The 17,666-nt window shown below is 47.5% G+C and overlaps 1 protein-coding gene across 21 annotated transcripts in view; it reads right to left on the bottom strand.

The window, feature by feature from the left end:
* Positions 1-17,252, bottom strand: part of EIF4G3 (eukaryotic translation initiation factor 4 gamma 3) — a 320,226-nt gene extending 302,974 nt beyond the window's left edge. For 12 of the 21 annotated variants that reach the window (XM_089773132.1, XM_089773138.1, XM_089773135.1 and 9 more), the window contains exon 1: positions 16,676-17,250. In XM_089773132.1, coding sequence (XP_089629258.1) covers positions 16,676-16,869 — 194 coding nt within the window. In that variant the 5' untranslated portion in view covers positions 16,870-17,250. Of the gene's footprint in view, positions 1-16,675 lie in introns of all 21 variants that reach the window. The other 9 variants (XM_089773139.1, XM_075906738.2, XM_075906741.2 and 6 more) reach the window with 4 other exon arrangements.
* Positions 17,253-17,666: the final 414 nt, after the last annotated feature.

Here is a 17,666-nt window from a genome sequence, read left to right as displayed (position 1 = left end):
TACTTGGATCTTTTCCTAGCTGTCCCAGCTCGCACCTGGCCCCTCCTCCTGTCCCCCGCTTCAGCCCTTTACATGTATTTAGAGCCTGGCAGCTCTTAACACATTTAAGAGTCAGAGCTGCAGTGAGGTTAGCTCCCAGGACCAGGAGCTAACCCCACTGTGGCTCTGCAGTTTCCCCCCTTATCGACTAGTCAATTAGTTGATTAAATGCAATTTAACATCCCTACATAAGACTAAATGGATTCACAATGGTTTCAACCATTCCATTTAAGAAGCCAGAGGACACAAGAGGCAATTGCTCATGCTCTTCATGATGTTTCACATGCAAGGGAGCCCACATTATTCTATCCCGTCATCCTCTGATTTAACAGATTTGACACTGCAGGTCAGAGAACAGACTTTTGCAATACACCCTGTATGCCAGTACTCAGTTTTACAGCTCAAATTTCTGTCAAAATACATAAACTTACAACAGTTGATTATACCATTCCTCTATTCCAGGGCCATACAAGATACAACCCACAGGCTGTATCTGGCCTGCATGCTATTTATGTTCTGCTGCCAGTGCCACAGAATTGCCAGGAGGTGGCTCAGGCAGCAGGATCCAGCTCTGGCCCCCGGAATGGTCATGGCTGCTGGCAGAAGGGTGGGGGCTGGGAGCTCACGCGCATGCGCACGCACACATGCAGCGTTGCCTGGCCATGTACACAAGATTATTGCAGCAATGTAAAGTGTTTGCGGCTCCTAGCCCTGCCGTTACTGCATTGCCTGGCTTCTGCCTAGAGTTCCCACAGCTATTTAGAAGTCTCTATGGCTCCGGCTCCAGCCCCAGCCCTGAGTCTCAGCTGGCCACTCTGCCCCTGGATTCCTGGTCATCTCCTGCTCCCAGCCGCCGAGGCTCTGTGGTCCATCAACCACAGAGAGGTCTGTTGCCAGACCAGAGAGGTCCTACCTATAGAAAGCTTTTCCTGACTACCTCCAGTACTAAAGCCCAGCAGGACAGGCAACTGGGCATTCGTGATGGAGATCACCCAGCTATAAAATTAATTTTTTTGGTAGAGTCTGAGAGAGCCTGAATTTGACCCAAAACAATTTTAAGGAAGGAGTACATGGTACATGTATTTATCTACCCATCTTAACTTGAGCCCGAAGTGAATGGACACATTTATCCATTAAGAGGAAGCAGGAGTTGTTAACATTTTCTTTCTTTGTGTCAAATGCTTATAACAATTGTTCCTCTTATTTTCTGTAGTATACCCAGATGCCACTGTGACCGATTCAATATATTAAACCTTTAACAAAAATAAAAACAGGGAAATGATTTCAAATAGAATAGTGTGCAAACCCAAAAAAACAGATTACATAAATATGAAATCTAATTACTACACAATATTAATTTTAAGGTTGTTGACAATCAACCAAAGAAAGTATCATTCAAGTTACTGAAACACCAGAAAATATCAGTGACCTATAAGACACATTTTGAATGTACTTTCCATAATGTTTGCATACAAAGAAATATTTTAGAGCACATTAGAAAACATCTAATTTATTACAATAAACTCCTCTGTCAAAACAGACAGCTTTTAATAAATGCTCAAAAGTTGTTTTAGGTTACTTTATTCAAAATTTTAAAGTAAACATTTAACATACTGCAATGTACATGTGTTTCAAATATTACCGCATTACAGTTCAGTCATGCTCCAAAATAGAGGCAAGATAGTATCTTTATAGACAGATCGATCAATAGGTCAACGGATAGAAGAAAACACTAGAAACAATACCCCAAACCTAAAATGACATTTATAGGATACAGCAAGCAATACTCAAAGATGGCCAGCAGGCCAAGGAAACGGTCCACTCATAATATAGCTTTCCATCCAATCTCCACAATTCTGACATTACAGGTGAAATTCCTTTCCCACATTTTAGCACTTAGGACAATCCATGCAATTGGATGATAAAGAGAAATATGCATTCAATACTTTACTAATGAAGTGAAAGACCAAAAATCAGGATTCATCAAGTCCTCCATAAAAGCAGGCATGAATAATTATCTTCAATTAAACTTGACAGAACTTGGCATAACACTACAAAAACATGTGCATTACATGTGCCTGCCCAATTTATCTACTGCAAACTAAAAATACCTTGCCTTGCTATATAAAGGTATAAGAGTTTCTAATTTTTGTTTCCTAAGTTATAATGAGAAGACTACAGGATTTTTGTCTAAAAGGTTTTTAGAGGAGTTATTCGTTTTATTTTAGTCCTCATTGTTTTGCTGAAAGGCCTTCTGATTGTCTCTGAGGATGTACAGTAAAACTCCGATGGTACGGCATCTGATGGTCCGGTACTCCTGATGGTCCGGCACCATCAGGAACCCGGAAGTGCTCCGGGCAGCCAGACCATTGGAGCTGCTCTGCCCCCAGCTTCCCCGATTCAGCCGCTGCTAAAACTGACCAGCGGCTGAATTAGGGAAGCCGGGGGCATAGCAGCTGGGGTGCTGCTGGGTTGGTCCAGTAGCGCTGCCCCTCGGGGCTGTGGGACCAACCGGGCAGCACCCCAGATGTCCCCGATTCAGCTGCTGCTGAAACTGACCAGCAGCTGACTCCAGGAAGCCCGGGGCAGAGCAGCTGGGGGGCTGCTGGGTTGGTCCCACAGCGCCGAGGAACTGGACCAATCCGGCAGTACCCCAGCTGCTCTGCCCCAGGCGTCCCCAAGTTAGCCGCTGCTGAAATTGATCAGCGGCTGACTCCAGGAAGCCGGGGCAGAGCAGCTCTGCCTCGGGCTTCCTGGAGTCAGCCGCTGATCAGTATCAGCAGCGGCTGACTTGGGGACACCTGGGGCAGAGAAGCTAGGGTGCTGCCGGGTTGGTCCAGTAGCGCCGAGGAGCAGCTCTCCGGGACCAACCCGGCAGCACCCCATATGCTCTGCCCCAGGCGTCCCCAAGAACAGCTGGGATGCTGCCGGGTTGGTCTCGCCACGCCAAGGGTCGGCGCTACCGGACCAACCAGGCAGCACTCCAGCTGCTCTGCTGCAGGCGTCCCCGATTCAGCCGCTGCTGAAACTGACCAGCAGCGGCTGAATCAGGGACGCCTGGGGCAGAGCCGGACTATCGGAAGGGGGGGGGCTATGAGGGGTCTGGGTTGGCATCCCTCCCACCCCACCCTAGACCCCTCATAGCCCCCCCTTCCGATAGTCCGGCATATCTGATAATCCGGCACACCATGGGTCCTAAAGGTGCCAGATTATCGGAAGTTTACTGTACATTGTTTGCACTCATATCTTAACTGAAGGGAATCACAGAGTCATAGAATCCCAGGGCTGGAAGAGACCTTAGGAGTCATTGAGTCCAGCCCCCTGCCCAAAGCAGGACTAAACCCAACTCAAGCATCCCAGCCAGGGCTTTGTCAAGCCAGGACTTAAACACCTTTAGGGATGGAGATTCCACCACCTCCCTAGGGAACCCATTCCAAGTGCTATATACAACCTAAACCTCCCCCACTGTAACTTGATACCATTACTCCTTGCTCTGCCATCTGTTACTACTGAAAACAGCCTCTCTCCATCCCCTTTGGAACCTCCCTTCAGGAAGCTGAAGGCTACTATCAAATCCCCCCTCACTCCTCTCTTTTGCAGACTAAATAAGCCCAAATCCCTCAGCCTCTCCTTGTGGGTCATGTGCTCCAGCCCCATCATCATTTGGGTCGCCCTCCACTGGACCCTCTCCAATGCATCCACATCCTTTCTGTAGTGAGGGGCCCAGAACTGGACGCAATACTTCAGATGTGGCCTCAACAATGCAGAATAAAGAGGAATAATCACTTCTCAAGATCTGCTGGCAATGCTCCTCCTAATGCACCCTAATATGCCATTAGCCTTGTTAGCTACAAGGGCACGCTGTTGAATCATATCCAGCTTCTCATCTACTGTAATCCCCAGGTCATTTTTTGCTGAACTACTACTTAGCCAGTCAGGTTGGCAGGATTCAATCTTTAACAAACTTCTTTGGTGACCTTTAACTGTATTATTTTCCCATTTGATGCTTTCCTAGAGTAAGGATCAAGCCATATTTTGGCAACAAAGTTTCCTTTATTGCTATGTCCAATAAAACAAAACACTGCATGGTCTCCCTCGCCCTGGTTGCTAATAATGGCTTGTCTACACATGGAGATACCCAAGAAGAGCTCCCCATTCCCGAATAAGTCCATGTATAGATACTCTGCCGATGGAATAAGAGTCCCTTTTTCCTGTTCAGCTTAATTCATTTTCAAAGTGCATTGAGAGAAACGGGAACAAGGTACCCTTATAAAATCCTTACAACTCCTGAAGCAGTTCTCTCCCTAATTTATGATTATTAGGAATGCAAAATCCTAGTTAATCGGTTAACCAGTAAACATTAGGTTGACCTAACATTTAACTAGTTAACTAAGCAGAATCTGCAGTGGGGCTGGGGTTGCTGGTGCCACCCAGCTCGCTGCCCCTGTAGGAGCAGCCCCTGCCTGCGGGACACCCAGGCCTGCTGCAAGCAGAGGCTGCTCTGGATGCTGGAGCAGCCCCGTCCACAGCAGGCCCCTGCAGGGATGGAACAGCCACCTGTCCACAGCAAGTGGGGAGCTGCTCCAACCCCCCACCAGTTACCATGCAACAGGAACTGGCAAGCATCTCCTGTTAAGGGGATGCTTATCGATTAACCTCTCACATCCCTAATGATTACAGGGAAACACTACTTGTGTCCAGCAGGAACAGTTTAATCCCATGTTGTGAAGAAGAAGAAGAAGAAGAAAAAAAACAGGATACATATAATTTCTTAAGGCAGGGATAGGGAACCCTGGACGTGGCCCCTGGCTTGCCTGGATCCAGCCCCCAAGGGTCAGGGCTCCCCCCCACCCCAGCATTGGGGGAGCCTGTGCAGTAGTAAGACTGGAGCACACAAAATCTACTAGCCTGGACCCCATTAGGCTCTGGTGTACGAGGAGAATGTGACGAGGGGCTTTCTCCTTGTCAGTTAGGCTACATCTACACTGCAGCACTATTTTGGGATACCGGAGCTATCCCAAAATAGCTATTTCTTTTGAACATGCCCATTATTTCGAAATATAACAGGCTCACTATTCCGACATTCCTGTAAACCTCATTCCACGAGGAATAAGGGATGTTTCGGAACAGCCATTTATTTCGAAAAAAGTGCTGTAAGGCTAGTGCCAAATTTCAAAATAGGCTATATGGAAATAATATACACAATTTACATAGCTCAAACTACATATCTTATTTCGACCTACATGTGCAGCTCCTCACTGATTTTTCTATAGGTCAGTAGCCCCCAACCCAAAAAAGATTCCCCAGCTCCGACTTAAGGTTTTACAATATTGCTACAGGCAGCCCTGACTTACAAACGGGTTACAAATGAGCTGCCTGCGCTGTTCAAAAAACTTGACGTACATGGTTCTCAACTCGAAAATATTATAATGGAGTTAATGGGAGGTTGGTCGTAAGTACGGACCGTCGTAAGTCAGAAGTCGGGGAGTGTCTGTAGAGTTCTTATTTTGATAATAACCGTAGGGTATACAAAGAGGATGTGATCAGTCATACATTTTAACACCAATATTTGCTCTATTTTATACAGTGAATATTAAAGTATGACAACAGTAAGGAGGCAGTGCAGAACCCCAGCCATTTCTGTCCACCGCTGATGATTATCTGCAAGGGAAAAATTAAAAGTCGAGTACTTTAAGTGCAGAGAACTACTCGTTTGGCATTGACATGTATTTTTTGTTACTTTTTAATAAACTCCTGGCCCATTAACCTAGTTATATGCCCCACAGCAATTTGACTCAAGTCCCATCAGCAAAAATATAGTGCCAACATCTACTAGGAATAAGTACGTTAATAAAGTTCTGGGACATCTTCCAAACATACACACTGAAACATAAGAATATGCACAAAAGAAAATTTTGCTAGTGAGAGTGGTGAAGTGCGAATTTTCTTAATGTTCTGTAATACTATGTGTGCCTCAGTTTCCTCTATGTATTGCACAAATAAGATGGTAGGACAAGGGTGTGTGATCATGCAGAGACCATAGAGAGCAGGTGTTACTGCCATCTCACTGCGTGGGCTCAGCCAATGGCCAGACACATTGTACCCACACAACTGATGGCTAGGGACCTTGTTCTGTAAGACAACTTGGTGACCAATTTGCCTGGAAAACAAAACAAAGATGGAGAACAGGCAACTGAGCATGACAGAGTGGGTACTAGAAGCTGGGTAGTCCCCAGTTCGAGACTCAGAACAAGAGCCCAGGGTTCAGGGAATCCTCTAAGATGGACTTTGTGATAGTCTCCTGCTTTCCAAGCTAAAAAGAACTGCTCTACTCTGTGTTCCAGACAACTACTAAATCCTTCTCTTTTATAGTGCTTCCACCAGGTCCCACTTTTTCTGAAGGATAGGCTGTGCAGCCTCAACAACTCGGAGACCTAGCCCTTGGGGTCTCACAATCCTGTTTCACATAATGAGGTCTGTCAGTCTAGTCCAACTGAGATAGATTCCTGGTCAGACATCTCTACACTCTTTCGGGGCCAATGCACCTCATCAGGCAGTCTGTCCAAAACAGAGTAAGGTTTATTAATTGACTGTAAAACAGCATAATTAAATCCCTAGATTAGAACAGACAAAAGTTAAGACATAGTTCATTCTAGGGATGTTAAATCTCGGTTAACTGAATAGTCAATTAACCTCATGAATTCTTATTGGTTACTCAACTATTCTATAGTTCCCAGGGATGGGGTCAGCAGCCGCAGTGCACTCTAGCTCCACTCCCAAGGAGGCAGAGGCAGCAGCACGGGACTAAAAGGGGGGAGCTGGTCTGCGAGGAAAGTCAATTCAGCTCCCTTGGTGAACCAGCTGCCTGTCGCCCCGCGCTGTTGCCTCTGATACAGAGACAGCAGTGTGGTGTGGCAGTAGCCCATCCAGGGCAGGGGTCTGAGCTCCCGGACCCGGTGTGAGCTGAAATGAGCTGTGCTGACTGCCCACCCAGCTCCTAATACACCTTTAAATGCAGAGCTGCAGCAGGGATATGTCCCAGACCCAGCGCAAGCCAGGACTAAGCCGGGGTGCTGGCCAGCCTGCTAAAAAATTTACTGGTGAGGTGGCGGGGGTGGGGGAGAATGAGTGTAGTCTATAGCATTAACCTATGAGCTTTTGCTTATAGGTTACTCAACTACACTATTACATCCCTAGCTCATTCCACTCAAACCAGTGTTCTACTCAACCAAGCTGCCATGGAAACTCTCTCGCTCTTCATCTGGCCGAGGTGAGAGCTCCTCAGTCTGTTCCAAAAGAGAACTCTTATTGCAGCCAACTGATACCTCTCAGTCCAGGGCTCCACGCCTGCAGACCCTTACTGACCTCATTCGTTCTGCCTCCAGAGATTCTAGTGGAAAAGCACCAATAGCTCTCAAAAGGTTAAGGCTGCACAGGTTAAGCCAATCAGGAAATGGCTTAGTGAGAGAGTTAATCAAGGAAAGGCTTGCTGGAGCTGCCAATTAGGGCCAGCAAGGACCATATAGAAAGGGCTGTTCAGCAGAGTAAAAGGCAAGACAGAAGGACCAGCTGATACAGAGACAGCACCACGGACAGAGCAGTGCTGGGCAGAGTCAGGGGAGCAAGAGAGAGCTCCAGCCTAAGGACTGCCAGACTGAGGCCTTGATACAAAGGGCTGGGAAGGTGCTGGGACTACTGGAAAGTGGCCTGGGGAAACAGACAAAGGTGGTTGAAGGTGATTTAGTACATGGATGCCACCTAGAGAGTCCCTGCACTGGGACCTGTCATAGCAGGTGGGCCCAGGTCTTCCATCCTCCCTTTGGTACACTTGCCAATGAGAGAGTGCCTGATATCTGGCATGCAGGGTACCCCTGAGGTGAGGGGCTAGACTGCAGACTGAAGTTGGCCACTGAGACCCGTCGGGCCCCTGGAAGGGGAAATGGATTGAGTAGGGCACTGCCAGAGGGCCATATCCAGAAAAGGCACCATAGTGTGGGCAACAATGTATGTTCCAGAGTCGTGGAGACAGAAGCGATTAGAGGAAGGTGGATTGTTGGAGAGCTAATTCCCAAGAGAGCCAGCAGGAGGTAGTACAGTGGTGAGCCTGCTCTGTTACACTCAGTCTTTGGGGCTGCCATTGTCTTTGCAGCCCTTTCATTGACACTGGCCAGCTTCAGACAATCCTTTAATGTCCCCAATCATTTCAACCCCTCATGTTAACCGCTCTGCTCCAAGAGCGCTTTTTAACCCTTCTGTACCCACTGGGGTAAAGTACAGAGGGACCTGAGGCACACATGGGTGTTTTATGTAATATTTTTAAGCCCTTCACAAGTACATACTGGATTAATAAAATAGTCAAAGCCCCAAATACACATCTGATTCCAATGAACAAGCAACAAAAAAGATTCAGGAAATAATTTATTTAAAACTACAATACAAAACCATATTTCCTGTGCAGTGGAGGGAACCCAGCACGAGCTGGGAATCAGCTGTCCCGGCTCACACCAGGTCCCCCACACTGTGCTCTTAATAGACTTAAAAGGGAAACCCCACAGCAGCTCCCCAGAATATAAACTAATCGACTAGTCAATGGAAATTCCATCCACTAGTCAATGAGTTGATTACATTAAATTTAACATCAGGGGCAGATGACGGTTTTGCGGGGCCCCGGGCAGCATACTTCCGCGGGACCCCCCCTTTGCCACAGCGCATGCGCAGTGACGCCATGCGCATGTGCAGCGGCGCCACGGCGCATGCACGGGGCTTTCTGAAGCGCGGGGCCCGGGGCGGCTGCCCTGTTCGCCCTGTCATATATCCGCCCGTTTAACATCCTTACCCCTGCTCCCATGGCCTTTTGCCTCCACTCCAATTCAGCCTCTCCTCCAATCGGTCCTCCGGCAGTAACCGGATGCACCCTGTCTGACCACCCTCAGCAGCCCCTCGCTATCTCTCTCCCACTTTGGCCTGACAGGCACTGTGAAGAAGGCTTCGCAGGCTCTCTCTCTTCCCCTAGCTTGCTGGAGTGGCTGCTGAACTCTGCCACAGTGCCTCCTGCTGGCCCAAAGAAGGAACTGCAGCAACATTCCAGCAGAAGCTTTTTCCTGCATAAAAAGTTAGTATTTGCTGGCACATGTTCAAGAGCACAGAATTCCCCCAGGAGTAGCTATTTATTTCATTTGTTTCCAAGCAATCTCAATTGGCTGTTTAAGGCTTTTGTCATCTTAAAAGCTAAAAACAGGCACACAATACCAAGGACTGTAACTTCATCCACTCCCCTCACATCAACTGCTCTCTGTGGGACAAAGTTGCTCACAAAACAAGCAAGTACCAAAGATAAAACGTTCTCTGATTAGGAAGATTGGCTGTGGAACCAGCACCCAGAGGAGGTCAGACTAATCCCAAACTTGGCCTGGCCAACTTTAGGTTATGCTTTAAAACACTCCTCTGAGAGACATCCTTATCACTGTAACAGGAATTTTTAAAACCATTTATACTGTACAGGTATATATTTAACACAAGCAGAGCTTCTATAACCAAAAAAGGCTGAAAAGCAGAAACCTCCATGAAGTCAACCAGGGATCCTGGTATATAGATCCAATTTAACCAAGAAAAATAAAACACTTACAGTGCCATCACTGTAGCAGCTACCAAAAATCTTAAAAAGTCTCCTCACCAGCCTCTTCTATACTCAAATGCCTGGAGTCCTTTATCACAGAAACAGAATTAAAGAAAATCAATAACCCCACCCCCAAACAAGATGCAGCTGCCTTGCTATAATTATGCTGAAAATAACCATGCTGAGATATACCCTGTCTCATGCTGCAACAGTTAAAGTGATATACTAAAGTCAAGTTTATTATTGCCTGTTTTGAGACTATCAGCTACCACAAAGCTGAATTGGTTCTAAAAGGTGTTACAAGGAGGAGGGAGAAAAATGTTTCTCCTCAGCCTCGGAGGATAGGACAAGCAGCAATGGGCTTAAACTGCAGCAAGGGAGGTTTAGGTTGGACATTAGGAAAAACTTCCTACCTCTCAGGGTGGTTAAACACTGGAATAAATTTCTTGGGGCGGGGGGTGGAATCTCAATCACTGGAGATATTTAAGAGCAGGTTAAGACATCTCATAGACTCATTGACTTTAAAGTCAGAAGGGACCATTATGATCATCTAGTCTGACCCCCTGCACAGTGCAGGCCACAGAATCTCACCCACCCCTCCTAGAATAATTCTCTCACCTATATCTCCGATATTGAAGCCTTCAAATACTTTGAAGACCCCAAGATGCAGAGAATCCTCTAGCTGTGATCTGTACCCCATGCTACAGAGGAAGGCGAAAAACCTCCAGGGCCTCTGCCAATCTACCCTGGAGGAAAATTCCTTCCCGACCCCAAATATGGCGATCAGCTAAACCCTGAGCATGTGGGCAAGACTCATCAGCCAGACACCCAGAAAGTTCTCTATAGTAACTCCTATCATCCCTCCAGTGACCTATTTCCCACTGATAATGAATGGTCAATTAGTTACCAAGATCATGTTATCTCATCAAACCATCCCCTTCATAAATCCATCTAGTTTAATCTTGAAACCAGATAGATCTTTTGCCCCCACTACTTCCCTTGGAAGGCCGTTCCAGAACCTCACTCCTCTAATGGTTAGAAACCTTCGTCTAATCTCAAATCCAAACTTCCTACTAGCTAGCTTATATCCATTTGTTCTTGTGTCCACATTGGTATTAAGTTTAATAAATTCCTCTCCCTCCCTGGTATTTATCCTTCTAATATATTTAAAGAGTGCAATCATGTCCCCCCTCAGCCTTCTTTTGGTTAAGGTAAACAAGCCAAGCTCCTTGAGTCTCCTTTCATAAGACAGGTTTTCCATTCCTCGGATAATCCTAGTGGCCCTTCTTTGTACCTGTTCCAGTTTGAATTCATCCTTCTTAAACATGGGAGACCAGAACTGCACACAGTATTCCAAATGGGGTCTCACCAATGCCTTGTATAATGGCACTAACACCTCCTTATCCCTACTGGAAATACCTCGCCTAATACATCCCAAGATCGTATTAGCCTTTTTCATGGCCATGTCACAATGGCAACTCATAGTCATTCTATAATCAACCAGGACTCCGAGGTCCTTCTCCTCCTCCGTTACTTCCAACTGATGTGTCCCCAGCTTATAACTAAAATTCTTGTTATTAATCCCTAAACGCATAACCTTACACGTCTCACGATTAAATTTCATCCTATTGCTATCACTCCAATTTACAAGATCATCCAGATCTTCCTGTATGATATCCCTATCCTTTTCTGAATTGGCAATAGCTCCCAAATTTGTGTCATCTGCAAATTTTATTAGGACACTTCCACTTTTGGTGCCAAGATCAGCAATAAAAAGATTAAATAAAATTGGCCCCAAAACTGATCCCTGAGGAACTCCGCTAGTAACCTTCCTCCAACCTGACAGTTCACCTTTCAGTATGACCCGCTGTAGTCTCCCCTTTAACCAGTTGCTTAGCCACCTCTCAACTTGCATATTAATCCCTATCTTTTCCAATTTAACCAATAATTCCCCATGTGGTACTGTATCAAATGCCTTACTATAGTCGAGGTAGATTAGATCCACTGCATTTCCTTTATCTAAAAAATCTGTTACTTTCTCAAAAAAGGAGATCAGGTTGGTTTGGCACGATCTACCTTTGGTAAAACCATGTTGTAATTTGTCCCAATTGCCATTAGCCTCAATGTCTCTAACTACTTTCTCCTTCAAAAATTTTTCCAGGATCTTACATACTACAGATGTCAAACTAACAGGCCTATAGTTACCCGGGTCGCTTTTTTTCCCTCTCTTAAAAATAGGAACTATATTAGCAATTCTCCAGTCAAATGGTACAACCTCTGAGTTTAGAGATTTATTAAAAATTTCTGCTAATGGACTTGCAAGTTCATGTGCCAGTTCCTTTAATATTGTTGGATGAAGATTACCTGGGCCCCCCGATTTACTCCCATTAAGCTGGGATGATGGTGCCTGGTCCTGCCTTGAGGTCAGAGGACTGGACTTGATGACCTCTCAAGGTCCCTTTCAATTCTATGAGTCTATGATTAAATACAAACAAAGCTGAAAAAGATAAAGAATCCACTCACACCACCATGGAATTCAGGATGGCGGTAATTTGGTTCTAAATATTTAATTAGCTCTGAAGATCCAGCATTATAAACTTTAAGCAGATACACAATATTATTGAAGTTCAGTGCAAAGCAATCTGTTTGTCCTTTGTAATACACTGTGTGTCAAAGTCCAAACTCAGGGGTCAGCAACCTATGACTCCTGAGGGAGACAGATATGGCACCTTTGAAGCTCAAGCCCAGCTCCCCCTTGCTCCCCCCACAGCAGGCAGCCTGCTCTGGCGCTCCATCAGGCTGAGGCAAAACACCCTCCGCTGGCTGGATCGGGACAGGCTGCCAGGCAGACTCTCCTGCTTGCCCCGCCCCCGCGCACCAAGCAGAAAAGCCACTGCTGGGCCATTTGTTTTCCACATACTACGAGCATGGAGGTGCCTCATGGCTGCTCCCGCCTCCAGCGCAATCCCATTGGCTGGTTCTGGCCAATGGAAGGTGCCTGTTTCAAGAACTCGCAGCACGAAGCACCCCCACCCAGGCTCTGAGTCACCGAGCAAATGGCCAGGCAGCCTGTGGGGGGGCAGGGGAGACTCCTAATGGAGAAACGGGCTGAGCTGCAAGTCTCACTGGTAAGTGTCCTGGCCAGAGCCTGCCTCTGGCACGCCAGCCCCTCCCTCCCCCTGCCGCATACTCCTCCCACTCCTACCACCTTACCCCACGTAACCCAAATCCTCTGCGCCCTCCTAAGCCCAGACCTCTCCCAGGCCCTGCACTGCAATCTCCAACCCCTGGCCAGACACCCACCAGCACCCTGCTACTGGGCCCTCTCCCCTGGCCAGACACCTACTCCCAGTTTGTTCCTGCACCCTACCTTTCCAGGAGCCCCACGGGGTTCTTGCTACAATTCAAAGGCTGAAGCACCTCAGTGAGAACAAGGAGTGAACAGGGGTTCCTTGAATCCCCGCTTGTCTTATACTTCCTGCAGCGCCCCCTCCCCTTACTGCTGCTCCCTGTGGGGCATGCACACGCACACGCACACACCCCGCTGCCTCTTAAAAGCTGGTTCCCCCAGCACGGTCTCTGGGGTATCACCTGTCCCCTGCTCTGCTTCCTATATTAGCGGCAGCAGGAATGGTGGACGGGGAGGCTGCTCTGAAGCAGCCCCTGCTTGCAGGAGTCCCAGCAAGGACCTGGGCCCCCCCAGCGGACAGGAAGCCCCGTTCGTGGCAGCCAGCCTTGTCCGCTGTGAACAGAGGCTGCTCCAGCACCAGCCTTTGGCTTGTGCTGGTCTGGGATCTGCATTTTAAGTGTAGGAAGAGCCCAGCAGCTCTTACTACATTTAAAATGCAGAGTCGCAGTGCCGGTGGTTCCCAGTACCGGCACAAGCTGGAATTGCTCGGTCCCGGCTCAAGTCCACTCCTGGAGCTACCCCCGCTGCGACTCTGAAGAGCCGTCCTATCGACTAATCGTACAGTCGATACAGATTGCATCAACTATACGATTAGCTGGGTAACTGCCATTTAACATCCTAATTTCAGAGTTCATCTTTGTCTTGTAATAGTCACAAAAATAACTTTCTAATCAATATGCTAGATTAGACCACCAGAATGGACCCCCATTAGAAACATGTCTGTTCTTTACACCTTAACAGTTTCACCTTCCTTTTTAAAAAATTCCCTTCTCCCTCTTCCCCTCCCACCTTTCGGATCAGGTCTCATTTTTTCATTCTTTTCTCCCATTATACACTGAGTGGATAGGCACCAGCTCTTCTCCTACACAGTCCTGTCTATTCTTACTGTTAAAGTGTACAATAACTATTCTAAAATTAACAAAGTATAAGAAATGTTGCTGAAGAGACAAGGACACAAAACTAACCCTGTAAGCCCAGTTTCAGCATTGTAAAATTGATTCAGCTCTTGAACACTACTATCAATGTACAGTACACTGACCACTTGCATCAACAAATGAATCCCTTTACTGTGTTGGGGAGCAAACAAGGACATATGCAGTTCACCCCAGGATGCCAGGAGGATGTTTGGTGCGGTAGCAGGTAATTTTCTCTTGATGTTACAAAAACATTTAGAAACAAACAGAACAAAAATAAAAAGGAATCTGAATGACCCTCTGCATTTCAATAAGTGTTTAAGAAACTAACATCCAAAAACCCAATACTGTTCACAAATACAATCACAGTACAATTTATAGTAGGTACTAGTCTTCATTTACATACACTTCCAGATTTCTGAGAAGAATATCTGGGATACTTAAGTATATTTAAAGAAAAATGAAAGAGCGAATGAAGCATTTGTATATATCAAAAAAGACAGTTGTAGCTTTAAAGATTCAGGCATTTTATTAAGTAAAAATATATATAACACAATCAAGTCACTAAACATAAATAATAAAATCCAATCTTATCATTGTTCCTCCTCTAGATCTACACCTGCTAAGCTCATCTTATTTACCTCACACTTCTCTTTATTTCTCTTTTTCTTAGCACCTAACCACATTCATTTGAAGTGACAGGCTGTAGCACCACTACTGGCTCCTTTATGACACAATCAACCACTCTCACTGAACCCTTTTTGCTCCCTTCTAGGATTAATTCACTCTCCTCCCTCTAACACACAAAATGTCTTTGGTCAAATAGCATCACAGAATTTACCAAATGTGATGACATTTTCCAGTATTATTCTCGAAGTATACACCAATCTTGCAATGTACACTAAACTAGCATTCAATAAAGTATTCAAGTCACTCAAAGATGCTTTTAACGATTACTTTAAAACAGACTTTTGAAAGCCTAGCACACAGGCAAGCAGAAACCATTTAACTATCGAGACACAAAAGTACTGTACTGTATGACAAGTGGAAAGTTAAAAAAAGTTCAGACAAACAGCACCTTGCTGTATAGACCAGCTGAGCACTGACTTAATACGTAAAAGCCAGACAGTCAACTAACTTTCCCACAACAAGTTCCCCGAGCAATAGTTTTACTTAGCAATGCCATGCTTACTTGGGGAAAAAACGTTTAAGTTATTCTCACTATTCAGTAAGAACTTTTAAAAATATCATATTACAAGCTAGCCAAAAATACAAGGAAAGAGGTAAGAGTTCACCCGAGTTACCACTCTTAAGACTTCACTTTGACCCAAACAGATCTGTATCATCAGCAACCTCCTGATTTAAAAAAATATTTGTGGTTAGCAGCAAGAATGACTCTGAGATCTCAAGAAAACAACAGGCCTAACAGATTATGAAAGGCCTTGATTTTGCCACTTCAAAATGAAAGTAAGAGCAGTAAACTCATTATACACTGTATGAGAAATATGTTTTGTGTATACATTATACAACTCTTGGACAGTATGACCTCTTTATAAAAATAGTCAGCACTTCCTTATTTAAAAAAAATAAACATTAGTACTAACCCAAAGTGAAACTAACACTTCTAGCTGACAACCACCAATACAGACATCTTAGTGCATGAAACATTCTCAGGTTAACATATTGATTGATTGATCATTTCACCTCCACTGATTTTCTATCAGGATCTTTCTTCATACCCTCCCAAAAGTCACTGAAAATTCAACAACTTTTCAAGGATGCTGTCCAGCATTAGAAACATGCAACATGCATGTATGGACACACAACTTTCCTGATGATCTCTGCATTATTTACCTCCAGACTTCAGGCCTAGTTGCACAGAATTAAAACGTTCACACTGAAAGAAACACTGGCCTTTCTTTCAAGCACTAACGTTTTTGGAGGGGGGTCTTATTGAAAATTTCCTCCTCACACCAGACCTATTTACAGAAAAAGATGTCTACTGTGACATTTCCACATGGATTTACTTCCACTACAAATAAAAATCATAATTTAAAAAATCCACAATTCACAGTCCAGCTCCCTAGCTAATTTCACTTTTCTCCTGAGTAAAAAAAAAACAAACCCCACAACTTACCTCAACATGGCCAGATATACTTCACCACACACAACTGACATTTATTATTTGCACTACTACTACTTTGGGGGCACAGGTTGTAGTCATCCCCTACTCCCTTCCCCAAGAGATGTAAAGGTGGGTATAGCTCACCCTGCAGTCTGTATTTCAAGTAGAGTGGAATATGCCTCCTTCTCATAATAGGACTATCAATAGATGTAATTCCTCAGTTGCCTATGCTGAAATAATATAGCGCCCCCCACCACCACAGTGGGGGATAAAAGCCCCCAACCCTCCCACAAGAATATGGGGATGTAACCCCATCTGCACAAGCAACGGTGAATCTCCTCGAGAAAGGGGGTCGGCCCTCGCTCCTTCCACACTTTAGGGTGCTCCCCACTCCTGAAGGAAGCCCCGCTCACTTACATAGATTCCGGGCTGCAGTTCCCATCCCCCGCGAGTGGGGACCCCCCCCGCACCCTGCCCTACTGGGGGGCTAGGCCCCTGCACACCCCATCCCTGTGCGGGCCAACTCCCCCTCCCCCGAGGGGCTCAGCCGGGGGGCCAGGCGGAAAGGATACTGTTGGGGCGGCTGGCTCTGTAAGCCCCTGATGTTGGGGTGAGGCGGGGGCGCCCCCGCAGCTGCCGCCGGGTGAGGGGCAGCCCCTGGGGGAGGCGGCCCCGCTGCCGCCGCTGCCCCGCTCCCGGGGCCGGTCCCCGCCGCCGCGGCAGCCGCTGAGCCGGGCTTCAGAGCCGCCTTCTGCGGGACACTCATCGCAACGCGCAGCCACCAGCCCCGCGCGGGGAGCGGGGCCCGGGGCGGGGGGGAGCGGGCCGGGGGACGGCGCGGGGGCAGGGGCAGCCCGGCGGGCCAGCACCACCGGCCGGTCTCCGTGACAACGCGCCTCCGGGAGGGCTGGGGGGAGAGGGGCCGCTCAGGCCGCGCTGCTCATGGGCCGCCGGCGGCCGGGAGTCTCGGGCCCCCTCCCCGGGGCAGGCGGCGCCCTTCGCGGTGGCGGCTCTCGGGCGATGCCGGCGGATTTTCCTCACTCAAGTAGCGGAGCATCAAACATGGCGCTGCGGCCGCCTCCAGCAGTCCGGCAGGACGGACGCTCGGGCGCCTTCGGCCCCCTCCGGAGCCGCTCGGCCTCAGGGCTCTCGGACCACTTCGGCTCCTTCCGGAGCCGCTCGGCCCCAGGGCTCTCGGACCACTTCGGCTCCTTCCGGAACCGCTCGGCCCCAGGGCTCTCGGAATACTTCGGCTCCTTCCGGAGCCGCTCGGCCTCAGGGCTCTCGGAGCACTTCGGCTCCTTTCGGAACCGCTCGGCCCCAGGGCTCTCGGAATACTTCGGCTCCTTCCGGAGCCGCTCGGCCTCAGGGCTCTCGGAGCACTTCGGCTCCTTTCGGAACCGCTCGGCCCCAGGGCTCTCGGACCACTTCGGCTCCTTCCGGAACCGCTCGGCCCCAGGGCTCTCGGAGCACTTCGGCTCCTTCCGGAGGCGCGTTCAGGCCTGGTCGGGCACCTTCGGAAAGAGCCGAACGCGGGCTTCGGGCGCGGGGGCCCCTCGGGAG

Source organism: Pelodiscus sinensis, chromosome 24, assembly GCF_052426305.1.
Source record: "Pelodiscus sinensis isolate ZL-2025 chromosome 24, ASM5242630v1, whole genome shotgun sequence".
NCBI lineage: Eukaryota > Metazoa > Chordata > Testudines > Trionychidae > Pelodiscus > Pelodiscus sinensis.
The sequence above is the reverse complement of the archived record's forward strand: the minus strand, read 5'-3'. Positions and strand labels throughout refer to the sequence as shown.